We start from the raw sequence: 27,260 nt of genomic DNA, 5'->3' as shown, positions 1-27,260 counted from the left end.
CACGTCGCATAGGTTAGCTTCGGGTACGACTGACATAGAAGAGTCAAACGTACCAGGCAGAATGTCCAAAAACGTTTATCAATGTGCATATCATGTGCTTGTTGCACAGGATGATGGACCGATTTCGCACGAGGTTACCGCGCGGGGGCGCTATCGATTGATAGCCATGCGATCACAACTCAGCACATGCACCTAGGGAACGCGCGTAACAGCCCCATGAAAAAAAGACCCACAAGTACGGTTACATGTGTGTCGTGACGATGTTCGGCTTCCGTGATTGTGAACGACTGCGGTTACTGTCAACGGGTACTCTGCCGTTGCAGTCGCACCAAAATACCTTCCAGATATCCGTCCAATTGGAACGACGCAAGAAAAAGGCAGTGGAATGGCGCTCGGATAGGTGTTGGATACGAATTTTAGTAAAGGACGATGGATTCAGAAACAACCATGCGAGTGGGGATGATGTGATGCGACGTATAGATGGCTGTACAATAGACGTGATATACCAAATCAGCTCGTGCTGACAAGTGTCATGCCTCAACACAGTGACCAGGTGTATCCAGGGAAGCGATCGCTGCCCGCGGAGTAGAAAGCATTCCTACCAACCAGCAAACGAGCGCCATCGCGCCAAATAACAAAACAATGCAGGCGCAGTGGGAATGCAGTACCAACATATGTCTACCTATCTCTGCCTAGTCTTTCCTCGTAGTCATCCACCAATTCGTATGCCGGCCTAAACTTCGGCTTCGAGGCGCCTGTCCCATTCCCAGTGTGGGGTACTTGTTGCGTAGACGGCTGCCGTACGAGCTTTGGGTTTGGGTGAGTATCAGTAGTTCCACCTAATGAGGTATATCCGCGGTCGTATAGCGAGCAGTAAGGTATGTTGAGGAAACGTATAAACTGAAGAAGTCAGTAAGCAAATCATACAGTGTGTGTATCGCGCGTACGGTCCATATATCCACATAGTGCCAGTCTATGACAGGATGTATCCGCACAAAGGCTGGCCACCCGGAGTCGGTCGGGTCAAAGAACTTCAGATGTTGGCCATGCGGATCCGTCCGCCGTGTCCCCACCAGGATCGCCTTGACAGATGGCGTGTCTTTCAAGTAATCGGCGAAGGCAGCCTTCATGGGTTTCGCGTATTCTAGCAAGGCGAGCCAATATATCTTGCTACTATGCGCGACGAACTCCTCGACCTCGGGAAAGGGATGTGCGTCCTGTATGTAGACGCATTGTACGGCGGTTTCGATGCTGGACGAGGGATTTGGGGTCTGCGTAAGACCCCGCCTGTGCATGGCGCAGAGGTATAGTATAAGAAGAACTAAACAGTCTTTGCCGCCATTATACGATAAAGACAGCTCTGGTAGACTACGTAGCTGTCAGTCCCTAGCTTCCGCACGCCGCCTACATGGTCAGCACCAACCTGTACTTCTCCAGAGCCTCTCCTATGACCCTCAGCGAGGTTCGCGTCTGCTCCTGCACATTCTTGACGCGATCAGACACATCTGTCGCGTCGAGAAACGTGACTATGCGGTCATTGATGCGCGTGCACAGCTCGTCGAAGGGCAGCGGGGTATCGGAGACAAGGGGATCTGAAAATCCGGAGGCGGTATTCATTGCAGCAAAAGTGCGCTAATCACGACATCAGATGCAGATGTAGGCGATTACGGTAGGGGTAGTGTCGACGATTGGCCGTACGGGGGTGCTGGTTCATGCCATGATGCGTGTGTCGGCCATGCCAGGAGAGGCGAACAGGTGGAGGTAGCCGGTGCCTTATCGATAAGCGGGATGGATCCTCGGCACATCTCCATGCGGCAAGGCGGCGGCTGCCTCACCTGGCCACTCAGGCAGCGGACAGTAAGCATCGCAGCGGCCATCGGACGGGGCTCCACCACGAGATGCACCATGGGAGAAATTCGGTCTTGAGGCTCGCGTCGAGCTTTACAAGGCGATCTAGGCTGATTGATTACACCGAACGCGCATCTATGATGGTCTGATTCGCCGCTCTTCGGCCCTCGCCCCAGACCCTGACTTGCACTAAAGAATTGCGTGCTTTCGGCACGCGTTGTCATGACCTCTTAAAGGGAATTTTTCCACTGCCGTTGCCGCTGACTATGAGGACTGTCGCCGACGGTCCGAAGTATTACTACTGCTCGTCTCCCCCGTAGACATTTCCTTACTGTCACCGTCAACCCTGAATTCGCAGTCAATATGGGGTCTATCTCGACTGCAGGAGAGGCTGGTACGTCCCCGCAACCATTCGCCCCACCAATGCTCTACCCCATCATGTCGCCATGGGAGAGTAGTGGGAGGCTGCAAATGCACATATACTGACCTGCATGCTGTGTAGTGGCCCGAATTGCCCACCTGGCCTCCGACGTGATCGTATCGGTCGTCCCTTCCTTCACAACCGAGTCCGAGTTCTCTGAGCCTCTGCGGGGACTCCAGAAGCACAACGCGCCCAGCGTTGTTTGCAAGACACAGCCAGAGGTGTGTTCGCATGCTCACTGCAGCCGAATGGCGCGTACTAACCACCTCTCCAGGTCCTTACTGTCCGCCAAAATGCCGACCCTCTGCTCTCCGTCTTCCAGCCCATCCGCTCGGGCAAGCTCACCAGCGTCACCACAACCTCGTCCATTCTTGTAAAGTCGATACCGCACCTTTACAAGCTCGCACAATACCCAGTCGTCCTCCACGTATCAGTGGCGCCCTCGGGCTTCCCTGACTTCTCCGACATCACCTCCATCAGACAGTCTGGATTCGCCTTCATCCAATCCGAGACACTACAGGAGTTGCAAGATCTTGCTCTCACTGCCCATGCTTTGGCCATCAAGTCGGGCAAGGGTGTCATCCACTTCTTCGATTCGGGCGCGACCGCTTTCAAGAAGACTGTCGAGGTAGAGGATGCCGACCTGGTCCGAAGCGTCATCGACCTGGACGCGGTGGCGGCATACCAAAACACCAAGTCGGAGGAGACCACACTATACGCCGACGATGGCAGGAACCCGACACTGTCCTTCGCTCGGAGTCAGGCTGTCAATGCCGCTCCAGCAGCAGCGCCTGTCAGCCTTCCCGAGCATCCCAAGTCGCTTCCTGCATCGGAGAGGAACAGCCAACGCGCCGATTCTTCTTCTGGCTCGTCGCAGCGCGATGCTAGCACCAGCGGCGCGTCAGTATCTTCGGCAACCACAGTGGAGTCATTGATCTCCAAGCCCGTTTCATCTGAGGATATCTACCGCTTCGCCACACAGATTTGGGGAACCATCCGTGACGCCACTGGACGAAGCTACGATGCCTTTGCTTTCTCTGGCACTGGTAACGAGGAGGCTGCCATTTTCCTCTTTGGTGCCGACACTGCTGTCTGGGCTACCGAGTTGGACAGCGTGGAGGAGACCAAGGCATACGCCAACACAGCCGTCATCACAGCCAGGCTATACCGTCCCTGGTTGGGTGCGTCCCTTGCCCCCTTGCTTCCCCGGTCGCTTAAGAGGATCGCGGTGCTGGAGCAAGTTCGACGAAAGACTACTCGATGGGGCCCTGTCCTGCTCGACCTTCTGATGTCGCTCAAGTCGACCGGTGGCGCCTCTCCTACGGTTGTCGGATACCAGCTTGGCTACATCAACGAGGATACTGTGTCCCAAGCAATGCGCGGCGTTTACCAAAACTTGATGAGCGAGACGCCTGTACAAAACCTCGTCATCGGCAACCTCGATGGACCGGAGCCCCAGGCTATCAAGGTCGAGCAACCAGGGTTAGAGAACGCCTACATGAAGATCTTGAACCAGGTCTTTGGTGAGAAGCTTCACATTGCTAACCAGCTTGGTTCGCAGCACGCCGGTATCTCCAACGAGATCTCCTCCACCCCAGAGTACGGATTCGGCTCGCTAGTAGCGCGCAAGGAACATCGTCAGCGATTCGTGGATGAGGCTGCGGCTGCTTCCAAGGAGAACGCTTTCACCACCCAAGCGCCCAGAGAGTGGCTGTCCAAGTGGGCACTGAACGCCGATGATACCGACAAGGCTAACGACCTGGCCTCTGAGGTCATCGCACGCTTGGGTACTGACGGCTCGCCCGCTGCCAGTCAGCTGTTGTCATCAAAGAAGCTGTTCTACAAGGAATCACCATGGTTGATTGGCTCGGACGCCTGGGCGTACGACCTGGGTAACTCTGGTGTGCACCACGTCCTTGCCTCTGGCGAAAATGTCAACATGCTCATCGTCGACTCAACACCATATTCCGAGCGCGCAGCCGCCGACGCTGCGAGGAGGAAGAAGGACATTGGTCTGTACGCAATGAACTTCGGCAACGCTTACGTGGCATCGGTCGCTGTATACAGCTCTTACACCCAGGTTCTTGAGGCCATGATCGAGGCTGACAAATTCAACGGTCCCTCCGTCGTGCTTGCTTACCTGCCGTACGAGAAGGAGAACGACACGCCCCTGACTGTCTTGCAAGAGACCAAGAAGGCTGTTGACCTTGGTTACTGGCCATTGTACCGATGGGACCCACGCGCCGAGGAGAAGGGTGAAGAGAACTTCAAACTTGACTCGGAGCGAATCAAGAAGGAGCTAGAGGAGTTCCTGTCCCGTGACAACTACATGTCTCAGGTCATGAAGAGACATCCTGAGTTCTCATCCAACATCTCTGGATCCTACGGAACCGAAGTCAGGCAACTGCAAAAGCGCAAGGCCAAGGATGCTTACAGCAAGCTTCTTGAAGGACTTCAGGGCGATCCTATGACCATTCTCTTCGCTTCCGACAACGGTAATGCTGAGAATCTAGCCAAGCGTCTAGGGAATCGCGGCAAGGCTCGTGGTCTCAAGACTATGGTCATGGCTATGGACGACTTCCCAATCGAAGATCTGCCTAACGAGCAGAACGTCATCCTGATGACTAGTGTAGCTGGTCAAGGAGAGTTCCCTCAGAATGGTCGCACGTTCTGGGAGACCGTCAAGGACTCTACGGATCTGGATCTTGCAACAGTCAACTTTGGTGTTTTCGGTCTCGGTGACAGTCACTACTGGCCACGCAAGGAGGACAAGATCTACTACAACAAGCCCGCAAAGGACCTACATGCTCGTCTGCTCACTCTTGGTGCTAAGCCTTTGGCCGAGTGTGGTCTTGGAGATGACCAGGACCCAGATGCGTACCAGACTGCGTACTCTGAGTGGGAGCCAAAACTCTGGGAGCAGCTTGGTGTTGCCAACGTCGAGAACCTTCCTGAGGAACCGGCGCCGCTCACCAACGAGGATATGAAGGCCGCTTCAAACTTCCTCCGAGGAACCATTGAGGAGGGTTTGGCCGACACCAGCACCGGTGCCATCTCTGCAAGCGATCAACAGCTCACGAAGTTCCACGGAACCTACATGCAAGATGACCGTGACCTTCGCGATCAACGCAAAGCCCAGGGTCTCGAGCCAGCATACTCCTTCATGATCCGCTGCCGACTACCCGGTGGTGTCTCGACGCCGAAGCAATGGCTACAGATGGACGAGATCAGCACGAAGCTCGGTAACGAGACCATGAAGCTCACCACTCGCCAAACCTTCCAATTCCACGGCGTCGTGAAGGGTAAACTCAAGCCGGCTATGCAGGCTATCAACAAAGCCTTGATGACCACTATCGCGGCTTGCGGTGATGTCAATCGAAACGTCATGTGCAGCTCTCTCCCAACTCAGTCAAAGTACCACGGCCAGGTTCAGAACATTGCGCAGAAGATCAGCGATCACCTTCTTCCCTCTACCACCGCCTACCACGAGATCTGGCTGGAGGATGATGAGACAAAGGAGAAGCGCAAGATCGCTGGTGAAGCTGTCCAGGACCACGAGCCGCTCTATGGCCCTCTCTACCTCCCGCGAAAGTTCAAGATCACCATCGCCATTCCACCTCACAACGACACCGATGTTTACGCTCACGATATTGGTCTCATCGCCATTAAGGGTGAGGACGACAACCTCGTAGGTTTCAACCTACTTGCTGGTGGCGGTATGGGTGTGACGCACAACAACAAGAAGACCTACCCGCGAACTGGAAGCATGTTCGGCTACGTCGCAGCCGACCAAGTGCACATTGCTTGCGAGAAGATCATGCTCGTCCAACGTGACCACGGTGACCGCAAGAACAGGAAGCACGCCCGTCTCAAGTACACCATTGATGACATGGGTATCGATGTATTCAAGGGAAAGGTCGAAGAGCTCTGGGGACAGAAGTTCGACGAGCCCAGACCTTTCAAGTTCCAAAGCAACATCGACACCTTTGGCTGGCAGAAGGACGAGACTGGTCTCAACCACTTCACTTTCTTCATTGAAAACGGCCGCATTGAAGACACTGCCGACTTCCCAATGAAGACTGGTCTGATCGAGGTGGCGAAGGTACACAAGGGTGAGTTCAGGTTGACTGGTAACCAGCACTTGATCTTGGCCAACGTCGCCGACGAAGACCTGCCTGCTATGAAAGAGCTGCTCAAGAAGTGGAAGCTTGACAACACCAACTTCTCTGCAATGAGGTTGTCCAGTTCTGCCTGTGTTGCCTTCCCCACTTGCGGTCTTGCTATGGCTGAGTCTGAGCGCTACCTACCTGAGCTGATCTCCAAGCTCGAGGGCACGCTCGAAGAATCTGGGCTACGACAAGACAGCATCGTCATGCGCATGACTGGTTGCCCCAACGGTTGCGCACGTCCATGGCTTGCTGAGATTGCTTTCGTCGGCAAGGCTTATGGCGCATACAACATGTACCTTGGTGGTGGCTACCACGGTCAAAGGCTGAACAAGCTTTACAGGAGCTCGATCAAGGAAGAAGAGATCCTTGAGATCCTGCAGCCTATGATCAAGCAGTACGCTAAGGAGAGGAACGAGGGTGAGCACTTCGGTGACTTCGTCATCAGGAAGGGCTACATCAACGAGACCACTCATGGAACAAACTTCCACGACAACGTAAGTTCCAAGGAATCAGACCATTCATGAGATGTATTGCTAACACCCTCATAGACTGCGGAAATGGAGTCAGATGGCGAGTAAGCCTATCAGCTCGGTGTGAAGTTGGAGGTCTTGTTGGATTTTGTCGCATGTCGTCGCTCTTATGAAAATTCATGAACATTTTCCGGCGTTATATGGAGAGGTCTAAGCGGTTGGGAAACGTCTTGTCTATACTTTATGACTTATCGCATGATCAAAAGGAATGAATGATACCATAGCATATTCAATGCTTCTGTTCGTAGCTTTAATTCCGTTGAAATCCGATCTAGTGTTTGATCTTGCGATGATTCCTGACCCTCCGCCTAGCACGGAAACAGCTGACCTGAGTGCGAGCCTTCCCTCCTTACGGGCTCAGTCTCTCAATCTTCCACTCTGCCCCCTTCATCTTCTCGGTGTTGTCCTCCCCGCCAACCTTCCTGTAAACAAAGCGATCATGGAGTCGACTTGGCCGTCCCTGCCAAAACTCTACCATATCCGGCACAATTCTCAGCCCGCCCCAAAACTCCGGCACGGGGATCTTGTCCTTGCCATCAAACCTCTTCTCCACATCCTCTACTCTCTTTTCTAGCTGCTCCCTGCTCTCAATCACACTACTCTGCTGACTTGCCCACGCCCCAATTCTTGAACCGCGAATCCTCGTATCGTAATAGACCTGCGACTCCTCATTCGTAAGCCGCTCTACCGTTCCCTCTACGCGAATTTGACGCTCTAGTTCGCGCCAGTGGAAAGTCAATGCCGCGTGAGGATTGCTTCGTATGTCGCTCGCCTTGCGACTTGTATCGAAGTTTGAGTAGATTACGAAGCCGCGCTCGTCCAGCTCTTTCATGTAGAGCGTGCGTGCTGAGACTCTGCCACTGGGTAGTTCTGCGGTGGACAAGACGACGGTTTCGGGCTGGTAGACGTCGTTGGCTTGCGCTTCCTGGAACCACTTGTGGAATTGGTCGGTTGGCGAGGGGAGGAGGTCCTCGCGGTCTAGGGCGCCTTTGTTGTATTGGGTTGCATGGCCGGGATCTTCGGAGTTGCTTGTTGGTGCGAATATCTTCTTCGCTGACTCGGTGGCTGAGTGCAGCATGCTTTTCGGTCGGCGTTGAGTTGTTAGGGGAGGTTGTGTTTCGAGAGGCAATGCGAAGTAGGGTATGGAGCCTGCAGTTGGAATAGTTCTCGGATATTTACTCAGAATGCTTATACACCTGGATGCGAGCATTGGTCACTTCAAGCTGTGGTGGAGGTTTGATACGTTGACTCACTTCGTGGCGTGATCTGAGCGATGCAGTGCTCGGAATGAGTCCTCTCACGATCGGAACGAAGTGGGGTGACGTAACTAGATGCTAGCGCGATTATCGACCAGCCACCCCATCGCGTGCCACTTGGGCTATGACGAACTTCACGCGTTTACTGCCAGCTAGCAAAAGGAGTTGAAACATCGAAGCTCTTGTGCGTTGATGTCATTATCATGAGAACGCGACTTCCTTCCAAAATTGCCGCCCTGAAGAATTTGGAGCTTTCCCATTCCAGAACGCGCTTAACACATCGTACCTGCCCGAACATCGACGCGCCTGAAGAATACCATCCAGCCATCTTCTAATCAGCCATCAATCTCAAACAGTCCTCCTGCTCATCCAGGTCGTATCTCACACTCGTCTTGACCTTCTTATCTCCTTTGTAGTGTGCCGTTTCCCTCAGCAGCCGTTGTGTCTCATTATCGAATCCATACGTTAGTGTGGGAAGCGCGGACTCCTTCCACACTGGTATTCTCAGTCGTGCAGACTCGATTATAACGAGGATCACGTATAGGATTCCTATCGAGAGCATTGCGACTGGAAAAGCCATGTATGCCCAGTCGACACGCACGTGTGTGACCCAGCGTTGTGTGACGCCCTCAAGTCGATCGGGGGAGGTATTGCGCATCTGGTTTGTGAGACTACGGGCCACATTCTCGAATGTTGTGGTCAGGTTGGTCGAGTTCCATAGCGCGTCCACGAAAGCCGGTGCGGCTCTATCTGGAAAGGCGATCACGGAGGGTGGTGGATCGCCATTGAACTTTGCAGCATAGCTCGTGAAGACGTGGAGATAGTCGATGGTACTTCGAAGAAGCGCGTGAGATATGTTCACCTCTTGCGTCGCCATTGAAGAGAAGCCGCCTGCCTGTTGGGGAGGAATGAGAAGCCGAAGGTCGTGTCTCGGGAAATCTATCTTAGGGTTGTATAGGTCGTACCCGGTGCTATCAATGTACCTTTCGTCTTCCGAATCCAGAGATCCGATGCTTTTATATATCTTGTGTGAGTCAGGGTCTCGAACAGCCCAAGACCCGATGACGTTCTCTTCGACTAGACCGTTCTTACTACTGGCTTGGTAGATGTTCGAACAGAAATACAACGCGCATTCTGTTGCGACAGGGTGTGACGACTCCCATGGTACTTTCGATTGGACCCAGTCATCAGCAGCTTTAATGATTTTGAAGCTCATCATCAGAGTTTGCACATCAGAATGTTTCAGAGTTTGGCGTGCAGTAGACCCAGTCTTTACAGTCATAAATGTTAGGGGAGTCCCTGTTCCACCGCCGCTAGTATACTTATACCAATCGTTGTCGTCTACTTTCGACAACCCGTTGAAGTTCCTGATCTCAGTCTCCGGTATGGAGAAAACGGAGTACGGTCTGGATTCGGATTTATAAGGTCAGTGTATATATCACATGGAGTTCGCACGGGGATGCTTACCCTTCGAAAAATACATTTGTGGCGCCCGGGATAGTCGACCCATTCGAGCCTCGCGACCCATTGAACACGAGCGTATCAGAGACATCCTTGCAAGAACTACACACAGCAGCCGAGACGAAGGCTGGCCAGGTACAGTTACCAGTAGCGCAAGTAAAGGCGACAGTGTTGGGGGTGTTCGTGGATGCATTATAGAACCCTGCGTTGACAGAGCTCACGATACCAAAGTCTGGCCGACTCTCGGTGTACGTGTACTGCACAAGGCCAGACGGTGTTTTGCTAGCACCCAAGGGTCCGCCTGGATTCTCGATTACGTATCCACCGTTAACTCTCAAAGCTCGACCGATGGTAGCGTTAGAGAACGATCCGATATCGACGGCGTTAGAGCCTACCGTTATGTCATCGAGTTTTCCGTAGGTAGAGATGACCGCCTGGAAAAAGGGGTCGAATGCGACTGTACCTACAAAAGCGCAGTTATGTCAGCCTAATTTTAATGTATTTTGCAGCGTCTCAGGTTGACAAGTACCCATGGAGAAACAGCGAAGTGCTGTAAACTTGCCATCAAGAATGGTGTAGGTCGACCAGATATGACATACCTACGGTGACTAGAGCACCCAACGCTGCCCAGTGTCTGCAACTAAATCAGTTTTGCAATACGTGTTGATGGTACCTGGTGTCTTTACCTGAAACGTAACCAAACGAACAGACGAGACCCGCCCCAGGGTCCTCGGCTTGCTTCGTCGAACCTCTCGAAAGCTTTCACAGAATCTGATCTTCGGCGAAGCCAGCTCCACTTTTGCTGTCCAACGCAGGCACTCATAGCAAATGCCAGAGTAGTCCTTGCTACCGTGCCCAGAGCGGCCACCCAGGTGTTGAGCGTGAAGATGAATGTCCAGGCTGTGATCGGCTTGTTGTTTTGACCAATGAGAATGATGACGATCGCGGCGATTGAGGCGATACTTGCGATCAATGCGAAAATCTCAAAAATCCATGAGGACACGGTTTTGCGAAGGCCATAAGACGTTTTGTTTGCTTTCTCAAGACTTACGACATCCGGGCTGTGATTCGAGACTATAGCTGCTCGCTCAGTGGCAGGGGCGTTACTGAGATGACTTGTAGAGTTGGAGTGTACGAGGGGCTCTTCAGAAGCATCCACATCGTCTGCGAAGCTATAGGCTGCTGCTTGGAATGACATAGGTCGTCGCGAAGAGCCGAATCGTCCTGTCGAAGTTGCAGACGACCGACTGAATTGGGGGGAAATCGATCTTCCGTCGTTCATCTTGGTAGTTGTGTGTGCACTAAAAACTCAGCACACAGTGGGTGAGAAAGGTGAATTGCATCCAGACGATTTTGGAGCAGAAGGCTACTACAAATGGCTGAGAGAGCTGAAACTACAACAGCATAGAAAGCGCCCCAGGTCTAGTCAGCCACGCCCATGAGGCTTTGACGAGAGATTCTTGTTGGACCGCCAGTGGTGCCAACCTCAGCCGTGTGACCTCACAATATGCACGAACGGCAAGGGCAACTTCTGGCCCCCATTATCCACCTCCTTCCATTGCGTCGTAACGTGCACTCACTAAAAGGCTGACGGGACCAGAACTTGCGCATTATGTGTATCTACAGTAGAAGAAATGAATTCTAATAGCGCTCGTCGGAAACATGGTTTTGGACTGAGAGGTACGTATGTTGGAAGGGAAACAGTCGGGGCGGGAGGAGCACGCTTTCCCGCGGGGCTTGCACACTGCCTCGTCGCCCCCTTTTTCACACTCCCCTCACAGCGCTGCACCAATGTATAAATAATGTCGAACATGATCGCAATTACCTCGATGTGCATCGGCGACCAAACAAAGACTTTCCAAGAAAACAGAGAGCGGATATCTACGTGATCCCACTCGTCTGAAGCCATGAGTGAAGTTTCAGGCGCTATAGATAGCAACACGCGCACAGCATTGGGGCCAATCCGAAGAAACTTAGATTCCTAGTTGCTTGGATAATTAGGTAGTCACACAAAAAGCAAGAGAAAGTCCATCGGTCAACGATTGCTTGATCACGACAGGCCGGGCATCGAGGAGATGGTGGTGGCCTGCGAGTGGTGTTTGGTTTGGGGGCCATCCCCGCGGGAAATCGGAAGACCTCAGGAAGCTTCTGCGTTGTCACAAAAGCTAGACGCACCATATACACATGATAAACCATGTTCTTTTCGGCATCACATGCCTTTCTCTTACTACGTGAATTCTATAGGCTGTCCATGGCTCATAGTTCAGATCGTAGGATACGATACCTCTCTAGAGGGGTAGATCCGATTGAGCCTTGGCAGAGAGGCTAAAGAAAGCCCCCACCCGGGCCCCACCTCCGGCCGACCCGTCGGCTTCCCGCCTTCCATACACCTACCCAGCGATAACCACGATGCGCGACACAACTTCCTACCGGTACGATCTGGGTTCTTATCATCGCAAGATTAGTACTTCCAGCCGAAATTCGCAAACATGGTTCGATCGTGGTTTGGTCTGGTGCTACGCCTTTCACCATGAGGAGTCAGCTCGATGCTTTGAACGAGCTATCGGCGAAGACTCGAATTGCGCGATAGCTTATTGGGGTGTAGGTCTTTGATGGTCTCCCAGGGATGTCTTGTAAACCCAGCTGATCGGCGCAGCTCGCGTTCGCCCTCGGACCGAACTACAACAAGCCTTGGGACTTGTTTGACGAGAAAGAACTCAAGGCCACACTAGGAAAGATAAATGAAGCGAACGAAAAGGCCGAACTACACGCATCCAGTGCGTCGGATCTGGAAAGAGCCCTGATCGACGCCGTTCAAGTGCGCGTGCCGAAAGGTCTAGATGAAGCTGCGTTCCACGCATGTAATGAAGAGTATGCCAAAGCTATGGAGGGTGTTTACGAGCGTTTCTCTGACGACCTTGACGTGGCGTCTCTCTACGCAGACTCTCTTGTCTGTCTCTCGGCATGGAATCTATGGGATCTCAAGACCGGCCAACCGACGCCAGGTGCTCGCTCTTTAGAGGCGAAGGCCGTGCTCGAAAAGGCTTTACAGCAAGACGGCTCATATCTGCACCCAGGAGTTCTCCACCTTTACATTCATTTGATGGAGATGTCAGCAACGCCTGAAGTAGCTCTTATCTGTGCAGATCAGCTAAGACATCTTACCCCCGACGGAGGACATTTGCTGTAAGTGCATGCAAGAAGCCTCCGTAAAGCACATACTAACTCTAGAGACCTTTAGACATATGCCGTCCCATCTGGACATCCTTGTTGGCGACTATCGACGTGCCATAGACGCTAACACCCAAGCCTGCCTTGCAGATGAGAAGTATGTCTCCGAGCATGGAGCACAAAACTTCTACTCATTTTACATGATGCACAACTATCACTCGCTCGTATACGCAGCGATGTTTGCGGGGCAACTGAAGGTTGCGCTAGATGCAGTCGACCGCATGGAAGCCTCACTGCCTGTCTCGCTTCTGCGTATCGAAAGTCCGCCCATGGCAGACTGGCTGGAGAACTTTGCATCAGTTCGTGTACATGTCCTGGTTCGCTTCGGGAAATGGCAAGATCTCATCGCACTCGAGATGCCATCGGATAGAGATCTTCACTGTGTGACAACGGCTATGACGCATTATGGCAAAGGTATTGCGTATGCCGTTACTGGCGACATCGTGAAGGCACAGAAGGAACGCGACGCTCTGGTCGAAGCAGTTGAACGTATTCCAGAATCTCGGATATGTGGGGACTTTCCAAACAGGTACGGTGCATACAGTCAAACTATCCGGAATGGCGGGCTATAAGGGCATACTAACCCATGCAGGTCTAATGTCGTCCTTCAAGTTGGGATAGCAATGTTGGACGGCGAACTTGAGTACCGCAAAGGCAACTACAAGGAAGCTTTCAGACACCTTGAAACAGCCATCCAGCGTGACGATGATCTGGTGTACGCCGAGCCATGGCCCTGGATGCAGCCGACACGACACGCCTATGCCGCTCTGTTGTTGGAGCAGGGCCGAACAGAAGATGCGGCAGCGGCCTATAAAGCAGACCTTGGGTTCGATGATACGCTACCGCGGGCAAGGCAACATCCGAACAACGTATGGGCCCTGCGCGGCTACCATGAGAGTTTGATAACCTTGGGTCGAAAAGACGAGGCGGGAATCATTGGGCAGCAACTCAGGATAGCACTTGCTGTAGCTGACGTTAGTGTCAAGGCGAGCTGCTACTGCCGACGCAATCCTGAGTAGTGGGAACTCGTAGAGGGTCGGGCAGTTCGTGATGAACCGAAACATTACGTTAGGATGCGATCGTCGGTGTACGCATATGGTTCCTGGCCAGTTGGGCTTCATTCCGTGTCCTCCGTGTCCACTTGGCCAACGAAATCCTCCGGCTGATTATCAGGACAATCTTCTATCTAGGTGTAGAGAGGTGCTGCGGTGTGAAAGACACAAGGATGGCTGGCCAGCATCGTCCGTGTTGGTGTCTTTTCGAGCGGATAGATGCAGCTCGTTTCCATATCGGACTGATCTGTCCGAATCTGTCAACGATGTCAGTACGACTCGTCGTTCATCGCTCGTATCATTCCTTGGGCGTTCCCCTTTCGATCAGATGTCAACAGCCTTACGTGCTGTTTCGGAGTCGCCTCCGTCGCCTTCAAGGGGTTAATGATGACCCGAGTGACAGTTCCGCTACTGAACAAGCCGTCTCTAAGTGCCTTGGTATGCATTGCTGATGAGTCGTGTCCCATCTCCCAATCATCACCCAGTCATGCCTCGGTATCTCGAAGCACAGTTTCACGATCTGCCGCTAACGGTCGCCGACGTCCTCCGCTACCCTGTAGCTTCCACGTGTCTTACCAAGATCGTGCTAGATCGCCTCGCTTGGCACGCCCCGCCGGAAATTTCGTCCCCAACAGAGTCACGTCTAGTATGCACCTGCGCATGTATACATGCGTTGACTATCGTCCCTGAGGAAAACGCGGATCCCTCCTGTTCCTGTGCCACGCGACATTGACGCTTGGCATTTAACCGGCATTCACCAATGTTAGAAATCAAAATCGAGGTCAGCCTGTGGGACTAGAGCGGATCCTTGGGCTTGCACACACGGGAACTTGAAGACGGGAACTTGAGCACCGAAAACTCTGACGTCTGCAGCCAAAGCGGGCACTTGATTGTCGGAACAGAGTCCGTCGACGTTAATTGTGCGCGGGTAGTCTAGATTGCGGGAGCTTCACGAGCCGCAGTTCTCCATCAACAAATTATGATCGTCTATGATTCAGGCGGATAACGTGGTAGGAGAACTCCCAGAACAGCAGCTGCGAAGCCGCGGGAATAATCGCCACAACATCCCTGATGTCCTACATATCGCAACGTCTGGGCGTTGATCAGCATGGCGTGCAAGCGGGCCCTGCTCTGACATGCCGGCGGTGTTTGCCATTCCTGATTCAGTAGCACAGGGCAGGCCCACGAGCCGCCCTTCCCCTGGGTACCCATCGAATCGAGACTCGCTTGACTGTGGGCTGACTTAACCTGGCTGATACCCAAGGGCCCGGGTACGAGGTATATGGAGCCAAAACCCGCCGGATTCTTCAGAACCTGGGGGTGAACCAGATTTGCCCGAATTCACGCCTTCACCATGGCTTCAAGGCACGAACTTGCGAACCGAGGACCTGAACTGCAGGCGGTATGTTCAAAGACGCTGAACGAAGTGGAGACCATTAACTGACATCCGCAGGTGTGCTCAACGTTCGTCTCTCTTGCATTCATAACCACTGTCCTGCGAGTTTACGTACGAGCACGTATCGTTAAAGCTTTCGGAGCAGACGACTGGTGGATGGTGGCCGCATTGTGTGCTCATGTTATGTTTGCAACTTGCGCAATTGGCGGTATCCACTATGGCACTGGACGCCATATGGACACACTTTCGGGTGAGCAACAGTACAAAGCAATGAGGGTATGTGCGAACCTTTGAACTTGTCTCGAACTTGATTCTAACAGTATGTATAGTACTGGTGGCTTTGCTACATCGCATACTGCTGGGCGATGATTACGTCAAAGATGTCTATTGGCTTGTTCCTTCTCCGTGTCACTGTCAAGAAACTGCACAAGTAAGCCTTGCCTTTGCGTTAGTTCCATAAGATTCGGTAACTGACTTCATACGCCTCATTCAGGTACATCATTTACGCTGCGATGGGTCTCACGGTGCTGTGCGGCCTCGTCTTCTTCTTCGTCACCCTCTTCCAATGCCACCCGATCAGCTTCTTCTGGGACAAGAACAATCCAGAAGGGACTTGCATCAACGTAGACGTCATCATCGGTCTTACGTTCCTGTACAGCGCAATCTCGGTCATTAGCGACTTCACGTTTGCTATTCTACCCTTCTTCCTGATCTGGGGCTTGAACATGTCCGTCAAGACCAGGGTCCTTTTGATTCCTATTCTTGGGATGGCCTGCGTGTAAGTTTTCTTGTCATTACTTCAGCAAACGATTCCTAACAATCCTGCAGTGCTAGTGTCGCAGTCTGTGTGCGCATGGGTTACGTTATGGATTTCAAGAACCCCGACTTCCTCTGGGCCACTGTTGATATCGCAATCTGGTCGGACATCGAACAGGGTCTCGCCATCACGGCTGGCTCCCTCGCTACTCTCCGTCCCCTCTGGCGACAAGTTTCTGAGAAATTCGGATTCAGCAACTCCTCCTTCGGCCCGTCACGTCCTTCGAACATGCGAACACCACAATGGGTCAACGACCCGAACAGAGAATCGAAAAAGAAGCCCAGCCTCTTCAGCATGACAATGTCTCTGCTGAAGACTGAAAAGGGTGTGTCTACGAAGTCGGAGATCGACCAGGACTACGGCATGGGCAATCTTCAGCCAGTACGGCTCCGCGATGATCTATCCGCGGAAAACGAGAAGAGCGACAAGGTGTTCAACACTTGGAGAATCAAGGGTGGTGGAAAGGTGTCTGATGAGGAATGCAGAGTTGGAGAAATCACAATGGAGACGCACATCAACCAGAAGAACGAGAGGCGGTAGGAATGGAGAAGGCAACTGGAGTGGACAGTGAACGATATGGACGACCTTGTTATTAGCTAATTTAGATTCATGATACCATCCTCATGGCGGCGCGAGCCAGTCAAAACAATACAAAAAAAGGATATACACAGCAGACTTGCACATATCACAGATGCTTTAGGGTGTCTTAATGTCTTGCGTGGTATAGAGCTCATGTACGATGCTCGCCTCCATCAATACATGCAAGTTGAAGCGAGATTCGTTGGCGGTGTATGTAACCTTAGAACGTTTTGACTAAAGGGATCTAAGTATCAAGAACTACATGATCCAGGTCAAACTCTAGCGCATAACCAACTCCAAGTTTCACAATCACCGTTTATTGTACATTACTCGTTTTCGCCCTCAAGAAATTTTCAACCATCTCATCACTTACTTCCGTCACATTGGCCGGTTGACTGCGGGACTCCCCTTTGCTCCCCACTGCCGAATCTGGACGTTGGTCGGCACGTGGGCTCACGTCGCCGACCTTCTGAACCGGCCCATCCGGTGCAAAGCCGTTAGACGTCGCTGCCGTGCCCACTGCGCCAGCAGCCCCACTGCGTTGTTGATCTTGGTCATTTATTGATCGTCTGCCCTCTTGCGTCCGCCCCTGCGTTTGCGCTCCACCCATCCTTTCGTTTGATGGTGTGAGGTTGCCGTGGAACGGGCGCTGTCGCTGCTTCGCGGCTTCCTTGTCGACTTTCCAAATGCCGCCTGACGGATCGACAGTGTAAGCTTGCGGGTCATGCTTTACTAATCTATCGAAGATCGGGTCGTTGGGTACTGTTTTGAAGAAGACGTGTTGAAACTCCTCGCCCTTCGCTTCTTCGTCTTTCCGCATCTGCCTTTGGCCATTTTCAACTACATTCTTCGCAGTCGAAACGCCCTTCATGTCGCCTTTGTGCAGGGATGATATAACATCGCCCCATGCTTTGCGACTCTCCCATGGGTCTTGCTCTGAGAGGTCGGGCACAGTCATGGGTTTGTGCTTGATGGTTCTGACGTCGAAGGTCTCCACCTCGGAACCGTTCCGCGCGTCCTTGATGGTAAACGTGCTGTTCCACGCTCCCTCGATTTCGTAGATGGTCTCACCAGGCTTGTCTGCGTGAAAAAATCTTGCGTGGAATCCATTTTTGTGCCCTGAGCCAAACAAAGACTTGCCCTCGAATTTGATATGAGATATGTATCCGTTGGATGAGATGAGAGAATATTCGCCGTACAACTCCGGATGTGGAACCCCGCCTAAGAGACCCTTGACCTTAATGTTCGGCAGTGGAAGGAGGTAATCTTCGTCGTACTTGTCGACATGTACTATGGCGTATCCCTTCTGTTTGATACTGACGTTTCCAGAAAATGTGATTTCTTGCTCCGTAAACCCCTCCGCCCGGATCCCAACTTGATCGTTCCACAAATAGCACGCCGTTACAGGTGGATGGTGGCCGACTTGCTCGGAGATTAGTCGCGTCTCGCCCAGCTCCTCAGTATTCCAGCTTCCGAGGAACAGCTCGCCGAGAAAAGCGTTCAACGGCTTCTTGACGCCATCTTCCTCATTCCGCCCCGCATATTGCTGTCCTCGTAATGAGCCTAGGAAGTTCTTGAGCACAAGCAACGCGCGTTTCTCAGGGTCCTCTTCCGACGCAGGCGCAGCCCAGAGATATGGATGATCCGCCCAGTACTGTGGTATCTCAACTGTCGAGTTCTCGGCTAGTACGAACGGCGGTGCAGTAATGTTTGAAAGATCTCCTGAGATGGTCGCTATAGAAGAAATAAAGTCCTTGAGCCCAGAGCGGTTTGCTGCGATATCATTTGACATAATTGCGATTTTAGGTTTGACTTGGCTATCATCAATGCCGGGCAATGAACCTAGTTATGGGGAAGATGAGTGACTTCCCAAAGTAGCGCCAAGTCATGACGTCGGTGGTGCAAGACCCTACGACCTGCGGCTAACAACGTGAGATCTGGCTTGCCCTGAATTTCGGTAGGCTGTGCACCAACGACTCCAACGCCGCATCGCGCAATCTGCCGTAAACGCGTACGCGATCGATGTTGGCCCGTCGCATAATCAGCCCGATCCAGCGTAGTCCGACTGCATGTGAGCGACGCGACAGCGACGTCGCGTATTCCTCCCTAACGGTCTCATCCCGCGACAGATCCAAGCTCATTGGGACGATTAGCAACTAACCACCGACGACCAGGACAGATTCTCGCCAGTTAGGCAACCTACTGCAGACTTCACTCGACATACTCTGCTTACCACTCATCCGACATACCCGTCTTGGCATCATCACCACATCGAGCCTACCAACAGGTGTGGAAAGCTGTGAACGAGACGGGTTAGGCTGCAGTTGCTTTGCCTCATGAACGTTGTCATTTTTGCTAAGAACAACAAAACCTGCTCACGGCGCAGGATAACTCAGCGCAAAAGCCTCTCTGATTTCATCTTCGCCCCATCCCATCGTCAATCCCAACTGCAACAGAATTCTCGCCTTCTGTGGGTTGTAAAACCCACTCGCAATAGTAAAGTCGCCACCGTCTGGAACGAGTCCATCTGCACTTCGATGGCTAGCCACGATTGGAATACCAGTCGCGTTGTAGAGCTCTTCTGCAGCCAGACCCGCTTTGCTTGATACGCCTCCTGCGCCAACTCCAGCGTAAACGATACCTTGGGCGCCGGAGGCATAGGATGCGTTGAAAAGACTGGGATCCATGTCTTGATGTGCGTAAAGGATTGGTACGGAGGCTAGGTCGGTGATGTTGGTTACGTCAAAAACTACGCGGCCTACGGGCTCAGAGGGCGCGAAGAAGAAGAATGGGACTTGGTTGATGAAGACACCGAGTTGGCCGGCTTCAGTTGAGAAGAATGTGTCGAGGGTGTTGGCGTTATTCTTCGTTGTGTAGAATGCAGAGCCGATGCGGTCGTTGAGCACAATCTAAGGGTACTGTTAACTGACTTTTCTAGTTCAGCCTTTGCTCATTTACTCACCATCGTTCCTCGATTTCTTCCAGCTGGAGATCCGGCCAGTGTGACCGCTTGGCATAGATTGAGCGGGCCGTCTGCACTCAGCGCGGTCGCTGGTCTCATAGCACCAACGACAATAACAGGTTTCGTAGAGTTGACGGTGCTCTCCAAGAAGAACGCAGTCTCCTCAAGCGTATCCGTTCCATGTGTAACCACAACACCCGAAATCTCATCTTTCGCCAACTCAGCATTGATCATATGCGCCAGACTCAGGCTGATAGTCTCATTGATGCTGCCAGATCCCACGTTCGAGATCTGGTAGCCCGCAATGTTGGAGATGTTGAGCAGTTCTGGGACGGCATCGACTAGCTGTTGGACTCCTAGGCCGATTGAATAGCCGGTCGTCTGTGTGTTGCTGTTTCCCTGAGACGCGATTGTACCGCCGGTTGCGAAGATGGTGACATTGGGAAGAGAAGCGTTTATTGGTGTTTGGATGTCTTGTCGGACGAACAGTCGGTGGACATTTGAGCGACTGAGATCAATCGGTGAAGCTAGTGTGAGAGTCGTGAGAAGAGGAAGGACTTGGGTAGAGAGCTTCATCTTTGCGTATGAAGGAGGTAAGTAGCTGGATCACAATCGACTTCCTCAGAAACTCGAATTGGCCTTTTATACTCGTCGTGACCTCCAACTCATGCAGCTCCAATGCCAAGCTCACCGTCGGCCAACCTACAACGCCTATCTCCACGGCTTCTTATCAAGCCATTGTCAAGCTACTGTGAAGATACTGTCGTCATGCCGTCTTGGTATTTCTACAAGCAGCTCGATTAGTGAGTTCTGCGAGTCGTAGTCAAGCTTCGCTCTCTTGGCCATGCAAGTCCTCCGAATTTGTCGTGGTATGGTCGGGTCTTATCAGTAAGCCTTGCATGCGATAACCCACCCTCTGGATCCGCTAGAAGATATCCAGTAAGAACGCCAAGTATGTTTTTGCAAAGCTCGATGACTAGGCATCGTTCTTGATAGCCGTTACCGGCCTCTAGTCGTGAGGCTTACGTTTTGTTTGCTCTGGGACTTGGGTGGGCGGTACATGGATGTGGAGGTGCGAGAGCTGTGTCCTCTCGGAGGTATTGTGGTGACCCCGCTCACTCACGCCTTTCGTCCCGATTGGGAACCAAACGACGAGAAGGCGTGACTGAAGCAATTTCTTGACGAAAAGTACAACACGACGATGTGATTCCTTCATGGATCTCCATACTACTCTTCTATTTCTATAACAACAATGTGCCCACCGTCCGACCTGGCCATCGCCGAAGCCCAAGATGCAGACGACAAAGCATACAAGCACCTTTCCGAGCACAGCCTCGATACATCAATATCGAAAGCCGCATATGCACATGCAGCTGAGCTGCTACATCCGGCGATTCTGAACCACAGCATAAGGGTGTATCTCTACGCCTACGGATTGGCAAAACACGAATCCTCCAAGTACTTCACAGACGTTCATCAACGCGATCTACTCTTCACCGCATGCCTTTTCCACGATATCGGGACTGCGCAAGGTTATGATGGCCCGCAGCGCTTCGAGATCGAGGGCGCCGACGCCGCAGTCAAATTCCTAATTGGCTTTGGGGTCGGTGGGACAGAGGCGCACGATGTCTGGACAGCCATCGCGTGCCACACCAGCCCACAGATCGCCGAGAGAATCGGAGAGCTTTCGAGGCTTGTTCGGGTCGCTGTTATTACGGATTTCGGGCGGAGAGGCGAAGGTTATGAAGTGCTCCAGTCACTGACAGAGAAACTGGAGGTGCAGTACGAGCGGGCGGGGATCGAAAAGGTGCTTGGTGATGCGGTGGTGGAGCAGGCAAAGCGGAAGCCAGAGAAGGCGCCGAAGGTTTCGTGGCCGCGTGCGATGTATGAGGCATGGCTCGTGGAGCCAGAGTGGGACGGTGTCAACAAGGCGTTTTGAGAGGCTGTATGCGAGCTTCGTATCCTACAGTCTTGTAAATCCACCCATGTAGTCACGTCTTCAACCTCCGTCGCTCCTCTCCAGGAAGCCCGGATCCCTTTCGATCTTGCCCTCGAACTTTGTCCACCATGCCTGGAATGCCTTCAACGGCACTGTGTCTCCCGAGCCCCAGCTTGTCAAGAAGTCGTAGCAGTTCTTGATGATCCTCTGCGCCAGCACCTTGGTCTCCACGCTTCTTTGTCCTCTCAGCACCAACTCATTGCCTTGTCCCATGCTTGGTGTTGCCGATGCTGCGGCCTCTTGAGCCTTGTTCTGCTCCAGGGCTGCGGCGACTTGTTGCGCTGGTTCAACGCTTATCCCGAGGGCCAGCGGTGCGGTGCTGCCATTCGACGCGTCCATTGACACGCCCTCGTCCACCATGGCATCGTCATTGTCGCCTAGGCCACCACCTGCAGGTCCACCAGCTTTCGCGTTCACTTTGAATATCGCGCTAGGCTTCTCGTTCGCGATCGCGCCGAGGAGTTTGAAGTCGGTAGTACCGGGTAGTTGCGCGTAGACGGCGGCGGCGGTGCCATCTGGCAAGGTGACGCCCGGAAGCAGGAAGACGACGATGTGGGAGAAGGACGGCTGCGAAGGGATTTGGAAGGCGAACTGGGTCGGCGATATAACGGAGGAAGGCTCGGTGAAGACAGGCCGCCCTGAGATGATAACACCGACTGAAGACATGTTCACGTGTCGCAAGCGCGTGAATCGAAGCTATGCGAGAAAGAAGTACTTGAGATAGCAGTAAGGCTGCAAGCCGCGCGTGAAAAAGTTTGACATGCAACAATCATCGTTGCGCAGCCTTTGCGACATTTCGAGATGCTTCTGCGTCATTCTTGGTCCAAGCTTTACCCCACATTCACTCGTGTGTGTGAAGGAGCTCAGACTGGCCGTGAGTTGAGATGACGTTTCGTGCTGCATCACAAGAAAAGCGAACGTTCTAAATTTAGTCATTTCGTCAGACTTCTGAATATAGCATGCCCGTAACTCCCTCGCAATGAATAACGCAACTACCCTCAGCTCATCTCACATCCTAAACCCATGCACAGCGCTGACCCACCGTTGGTCGATTAGCTCGCTAACCCTCATCAGAACGCGATATCCACCCATCAAAGCTTGGAATGAATGGATTCGCTCCTCTTCACCCATCAGTAAGAAGCGGGCGAGACCAAATGCTGAGACAGTCTTCGCGTGATGGGTCGAAGAAGGAGCTATCGGCATGTTCAAGGGTTTGCGGAGCCATGCCATGATCACTTGAGCAGCGAATGGGTTGAGGCCGACTCGACGGAGGAAGACTTCCCAGCTTGTCTCTTGCGCCACAGGCTTGATGTCGCCAATGTCTGCTGAGCCATATGGCAGTCCGTAGTTTGCCATCTCAACAACAGTGGACCGCGCCAGAGCCTGTTCCCCTCCACGAACATATCGAACAAGTACTTCGCCTTCTAATTTGCTGGCGAACGTATCGAAAGCTCTCAGAGCTTCTGTATCTCGTGGGTCATCTGGTCGGCTCGATCCTAGCTCTTCCATCTCGCGGCTTAGGCCTTCACTCACCAGCACTACCAGTCTCTCGTACCGCAACTGGAGCTTCAACATGCGTTCTTTCACTGGCGATCTTTCTGACTGACCAGGGAGAGCTCTTTGTTTGACCTGCTGTAAAGTAGTGAAGATGAGGCCGGTTGATGGTGACAGTATGATTTCAGCTTCTTTGGCTGCCGAGTGCGGTAAAGTGTAATCTCGATACACCATCTCTGCGCTTGGATGGATGGATTCGATCAGTTTCAGCATTCCCCTTTGTTGTAGGAAGGTTGATGAGATCACGAAAGAACAAGGCGCCAGGTTATTCGGAACAGTAGGGAGCATAGGTAACGGCTTGTTGGTGGTTTGCGCCTGCTGAGCCTGATCCACTGGCTGGTCGGATGAAGACCCCCTTGATCGAACCGGTAAGGTGTGCGTTCTCGGTTGAGCGTGATCCCTAGAATCAGACGCTTTTGCAGTACTACTTTCTACGCGATCTACTGGCTTCCCTCGCGTCTGCATGAACTTGTTAAGCGCGGTTGTTGCCGAGAACCCACCAAACATCAGGTCTCCAGTCGCTTGTTTGGCGGCTTGCGGTTTCTGGGAGGCATGGTCCAGCCTCTTCGATCGGGTCTTCGCCGACTGGTCTTCTGTTGGCTCGCGTTCTCCGAAGTGGTGGTTCTCTTGCATCTTTGTGGAGGATCGGATCTGGGGACGCGCAGTTGGCTGCGAAGAGGTGCGCCTGCGATGCTTCTCCACGACCTCTTCTTCCATTTCAAGTTTTCGCTTGCGTAACAGAGCCTCCATGTCGTTTCGCTCATCGTATTCCTCTGGATCCAAATCTTCCTCGTCCTCATCTTCGTCAAGGATACGCAGGCCTTCGCGTTTCCACACTTGCGCTGAGCTAGTCGCGACATCGCTCGTAGTCAGTTCAGCGACGATCTTAGTAACTTCCGACTCGCCATGAAGCTTTTCTTCGAGACTGAGAGTAGACACCTTGGTAGTGAGAAAGCCCCACTTCAACTCTCGTTCCGGGATCGAAAGCCCATGCCAGGACTTCGCCAATCTCAGATCCTCTCGCTTGATGCGTAAGAGGAATTTCGTCTGCGCTTGCAGTTCCGTGTCATCAGGTAGATGATCTCCACCCTTGCGCCGACTGTACTGTATCCATGGTGCAATGGGCAGCGAGAAGTCCATGTATGGAACATCGACCCTTGCAATCGTGTCAGCGCCGGACAGTCGTTCGTTCTCGATTTTCTTGTTGGCGCGCCTAGCCTGCTCTTCGATTTCATGGAAGAATTGGTCAGAGTCAACCCTATCTTCGTCATCCTCACCCCATGGCTTGTAGAGTAAGGATTCGTCCGCGAAAGACACAGACTTTAGCCTTTTCATGGGCGAACTAGAACACATCGATGGCGTAAGAGGACCTTCCACTTTGAGATCCTCAGCTCGACGCTTCAGTATGGGCGAACTGGTTGGTTCGAAGTGAGGACTGAATTGAGGGGGGTGAGTAAGATCAAATAGCATCGAATCACTGCTATTCGAGTTTGTGCGAAGAACAGCGTCCGCTGCCAGAATTCGCTCCTGCAGAGCCTGCGCCTCAATGATAACCGAGTCGGCAGTATCTGAATCAAATGGCAGACGATTTGTGGGTGAGGATGGAATGTATGGTGTCAGTGGCGGCGATTCTGGAAGTAAGGGCGGTGTCACAGGCCGAATAGTGGGCTTCTGAGTCGATTAGCAAGCGGAATTAGACAATAATACGACATACTTGTTTTCGTATCAGGCTCTCTGCCTCCAGCCTTTGGCCGTCTTCCGGAACATACGCGTCTCGAACAGTGTCCTGCAGATAAACCAACACCTCCCGTGAGATGGCGAGCTTTTCGGCTTTGACCCGCGCGTCGCACTGTGCAGGGTAATCGAGATACCTGGTTGGCCAGCCAAAGCCCTCGTCATTTTCTTCTACCGTGATCTCCGAAGGAATCTGTGAGTTCTTGAAGTCTGGCACAGGTGTATCACCGAAGCTGAGCAAATCAAGCTCATGATCAGATCCTAGCACAGGTAGCTCTTGACGTAGATCGCGACTCCAGGTCCGGCTATTAGTAACCGTCAGGTCGCTTGCAAGTTCATCTTGAAGAGCATGCGCTGCCTTGAGGAGCAACGCAGTGTCTTTGTTTACCGTAAGCTTTTCTTTGACAAGCCCGCTGACAGCCGTGTCGATGGTCGCATCGGAGGGTTCGTGAAGATATCGATCAAACTCATCGTCTAGTGGTGACTGAAGATGGCGAATGTGCAGTAACTCTGTCTCATAGTTCACGCAAACGCCTTGCGTTCTCGCCCATTCGAGGACGCTTGGCTCCGATGTGTCCAGGCCGAGGTCCAGTTCCATACTGATCGCGTCTGAAGGATGCTCGATCTCAAGTAATGTGGGTAACAATAGTCGTTAGCCAGCTGTTGTTCGTAAAAAAGGCGCAAATGGTGAGTGTCGATTGCGAGGGTTGCGCCTTCTTCGTTGTATCTGCCTTGGCGTCCACGTGGACACGCGCTTTGCAGTCGCGCAATGTCACAGTAAGGAAGGAGCATGTAAAGTTTGAAGATGATTTGATTTCTTGATTCATTAACTCGTGGCTTATTTGCGCCATGATATGTTCTAGGCCGTCCTGTATATTTTCATGTGAATGTGCAAAGAATGTTGAACTATGTACATGCGAGTAGGACTGTATTTCCTTCCACTAGATACGCGCATCTATTTGGGAACAGGCTTCTGACCGAAGCCGAGAGACTGGTTTCCTCCATTGAAAGCAACGAGCTGGGCCTTGAACATTGTGTCACCGTAAATCTGCAGACCGGCGCCCTGGTTGCCTTGTACACCGCCGAAGCAGGTCGTGTTGGCTGCATCAACTGTGGCGAAAGTGATCTGGCTACCGGGGATCTTGGCCATGTATGAGTCGCCGATTGCGACACTCATGTCAGGGAGCGCAGTACCGCACGGGTAGATGAAGCCACCGACCTGAGCGTTAAGCTGGGCACCCTGGACTTGCGAGTAGTATGCCTCAGCAACCTGCTGGTCGACGAGCAGGAGCGATGTACCGGTGTCGGCGATGGCGTCGGAGCCTTGAGGGTTCTCGAAGAGCTGGTCGCCAACAGCAAACTTGGTAGAGCCGAATTGCCAGAAGCCAGTGTCAGCCTTAACTGGGATCCATGCCATATCGCCTTCAAACTTCGTAGCATCAATCTTGCCGAACTCGTAAACACCGGTGCCATCTGGGTCGAGGTCGGCAGTGAAGACAGGCATGTCTAGGTTGGGCATGACGTTGTCGAAGAAGGTCTTTGCGGGGGTCTTCTTGGTACCGTCGTTGACAGTGTTGAGGTTGGAGAATGCAAGACCGACGAGGCCATCAGTGTTGGTGTCCTGGACGAAAGACTGGGATACTTGGTTGGCTAGCTCGACAGTCTGACCCTCAACCTTGACTCCTCCAATGGTGACAGTGTCAGTGCCAACGATACCAGCAGCGCCGGAACCGTCACCGTAGCTGATCTTCCACTGAGCACCGGCAGTGGCCTTGAAGGAAGTAGACTTGGATGCGTCGAAAGCGGAGTGTTGGCCGATCAGTTGCGGGTCGAGCTCAGTACTGAAACACCAAAGATCAGAAGAGCCTGAGTCGAAGTCCAAGTTCAGGGTCTGGCCACCAATATCGACGGGCGACAAGAACAGAGCAGCGTTGTCCTCAGGGTTGGCTGCAACACTGCCAGTTTTGTTGCCACCAGTGGCAGCAGCTGCGGTCACGTTCTGGCTCTGCTTGGAGAACGAGATGAAACCCTCCTTGACCATGAAGTCTTCCTTCACCTTGAAGTTGTACTTCCTGAACACCTTCCTCATAGCAGCAGCGCCATTAGGTCCAGTCGGGTGAGCCCTGTTGATTTGCCTGGGAACTTTGAACGAGCGTTTTTGGAGACCCCTCTTGCGGGCAGGGGCGGGAGCGGCAAGCACAACGGCCGCCAAAAGAGTGACGAAGAATAAGAATCGTAGAGAAAACATGTT

The 27,260-nt window shown here is 52.7% G+C and overlaps 11 protein-coding genes across 11 annotated transcripts; 4 read left to right on the top strand and 7 right to left on the bottom strand.

Annotated features, from left to right (window-relative positions):
- Nucleotides 1-678: 678 nt before the first annotated feature.
- Nucleotides 679-1,617, bottom strand: J4E84_004138 (uncharacterized protein; the record flags this gene model as incomplete). Its single annotated transcript, XM_049386746.1, has 3 exons — nt 679-900; nt 948-1,368; nt 1,424-1,617. 3 exons carry the CDS (start codon nt 1,615-1,617, stop codon nt 679-681), a joined length of 837 nt encoding a protein of 278 aa, XP_049245516.1.
- Nucleotides 1,618-2,211: 594 nt separating this feature from the next.
- On the top strand, nt 2,212-7,016 carry J4E84_004137 (uncharacterized protein; the record flags this gene model as incomplete). The annotated part of the gene is made up of 4 exons (XM_049386745.1): nt 2,212-2,242; nt 2,351-2,490; nt 2,544-6,932; nt 6,987-7,016. The coding sequence occupies 4 exons, from the start codon at nt 2,212-2,214 to the stop codon at nt 7,014-7,016; spliced, it is 4,590 nt and encodes a 1,529-aa protein (XP_049245515.1).
- A 301-nt stretch (nt 7,017-7,317) lies between these two features.
- J4E84_004136 (uncharacterized protein) lies at nt 7,318-8,046 on the bottom strand (the record flags this gene model as incomplete). Its single annotated transcript, XM_049386744.1, has 1 exon — nt 7,318-8,046. The coding sequence occupies one exon, from the start codon at nt 8,044-8,046 to the stop codon at nt 7,318-7,320; it is 729 nt and encodes a 242-aa protein (XP_049245514.1).
- Nucleotides 8,047-12,094: 4,048 nt separating this feature from the next.
- On the top strand, nt 12,095-13,935 carry J4E84_004135 (uncharacterized protein; the record flags this gene model as incomplete). The annotated part of the gene is made up of 4 exons (XM_049386743.1): nt 12,095-12,286; nt 12,342-12,871; nt 12,927-13,445; nt 13,509-13,935. 4 exons carry the CDS (start codon nt 12,095-12,097, stop codon nt 13,933-13,935), a joined length of 1,668 nt encoding a protein of 555 aa, XP_049245513.1.
- Nucleotides 13,936-15,322: 1,387 nt separating this feature from the next.
- J4E84_004134 (uncharacterized protein) lies at nt 15,323-16,721 on the top strand (the record flags this gene model as incomplete). The annotated part of the gene is made up of 5 exons (XM_049386742.1): nt 15,323-15,370; nt 15,422-15,640; nt 15,694-15,794; nt 15,858-16,142; nt 16,193-16,721. The coding sequence occupies 5 exons, from the start codon at nt 15,323-15,325 to the stop codon at nt 16,719-16,721; spliced, it is 1,182 nt and encodes a 393-aa protein (XP_049245512.1).
- Nucleotides 16,722-17,076: 355 nt separating this feature from the next.
- J4E84_004133 (uncharacterized protein) lies at nt 17,077-18,552 on the bottom strand (the record flags this gene model as incomplete). The annotated part of the gene is made up of 1 exon (XM_049386741.1): nt 17,077-18,552. One exon carries the CDS (start codon nt 18,550-18,552, stop codon nt 17,077-17,079), a length of 1,476 nt encoding a protein of 491 aa, XP_049245511.1.
- A 583-nt stretch (nt 18,553-19,135) lies between these two features.
- Nucleotides 19,136-20,298, bottom strand: J4E84_004132 (uncharacterized protein; the record flags this gene model as incomplete). The annotated part of the gene is made up of 2 exons (XM_049386740.1): nt 19,136-19,669; nt 19,723-20,298. The coding sequence occupies 2 exons, from the start codon at nt 20,296-20,298 to the stop codon at nt 19,136-19,138; spliced, it is 1,110 nt and encodes a 369-aa protein (XP_049245510.1).
- A 676-nt stretch (nt 20,299-20,974) lies between these two features.
- J4E84_004131 (uncharacterized protein) lies at nt 20,975-21,661 on the top strand (the record flags this gene model as incomplete). The annotated part of the gene is made up of 1 exon (XM_049386739.1): nt 20,975-21,661. One exon carries the CDS (start codon nt 20,975-20,977, stop codon nt 21,659-21,661), a length of 687 nt encoding a protein of 228 aa, XP_049245509.1.
- A 60-nt stretch (nt 21,662-21,721) lies between these two features.
- Nucleotides 21,722-22,387, bottom strand: J4E84_004130 (uncharacterized protein; the record flags this gene model as incomplete). The annotated part of the gene is made up of 1 exon (XM_049386738.1): nt 21,722-22,387. The coding sequence occupies one exon, from the start codon at nt 22,385-22,387 to the stop codon at nt 21,722-21,724; it is 666 nt and encodes a 221-aa protein (XP_049245508.1).
- A 342-nt stretch (nt 22,388-22,729) lies between these two features.
- Nucleotides 22,730-25,607, bottom strand: J4E84_004129 (uncharacterized protein; the record flags this gene model as incomplete). The annotated part of the gene is made up of 2 exons (XM_049386737.1): nt 22,730-24,843; nt 24,983-25,607. 2 exons carry the CDS (start codon nt 25,605-25,607, stop codon nt 22,730-22,732), a joined length of 2,739 nt encoding a protein of 912 aa, XP_049245507.1.
- Nucleotides 25,608-25,964: 357 nt separating this feature from the next.
- Nucleotides 25,965-27,257, bottom strand: J4E84_004128 (uncharacterized protein; the record flags this gene model as incomplete). Its single annotated transcript, XM_049386736.1, has 1 exon — nt 25,965-27,257. One exon carries the CDS (start codon nt 27,255-27,257, stop codon nt 25,965-25,967), a length of 1,293 nt encoding a protein of 430 aa, XP_049245506.1.
- Nucleotides 27,258-27,260: the final 3 nt, after the last annotated feature.

This window comes from Alternaria hordeiaustralica (assembly GCF_023758085.1).
Source record: "Alternaria hordeiaustralica strain BMP 2776 chromosome Unknown scaffold_6, whole genome shotgun sequence".
NCBI classification, from domain to species: Eukaryota; Fungi; Ascomycota; class Dothideomycetes; order Pleosporales; family Pleosporaceae; genus Alternaria; species Alternaria hordeiaustralica.
This window is presented reverse-complemented; position numbering and strand designations above follow the sequence as displayed.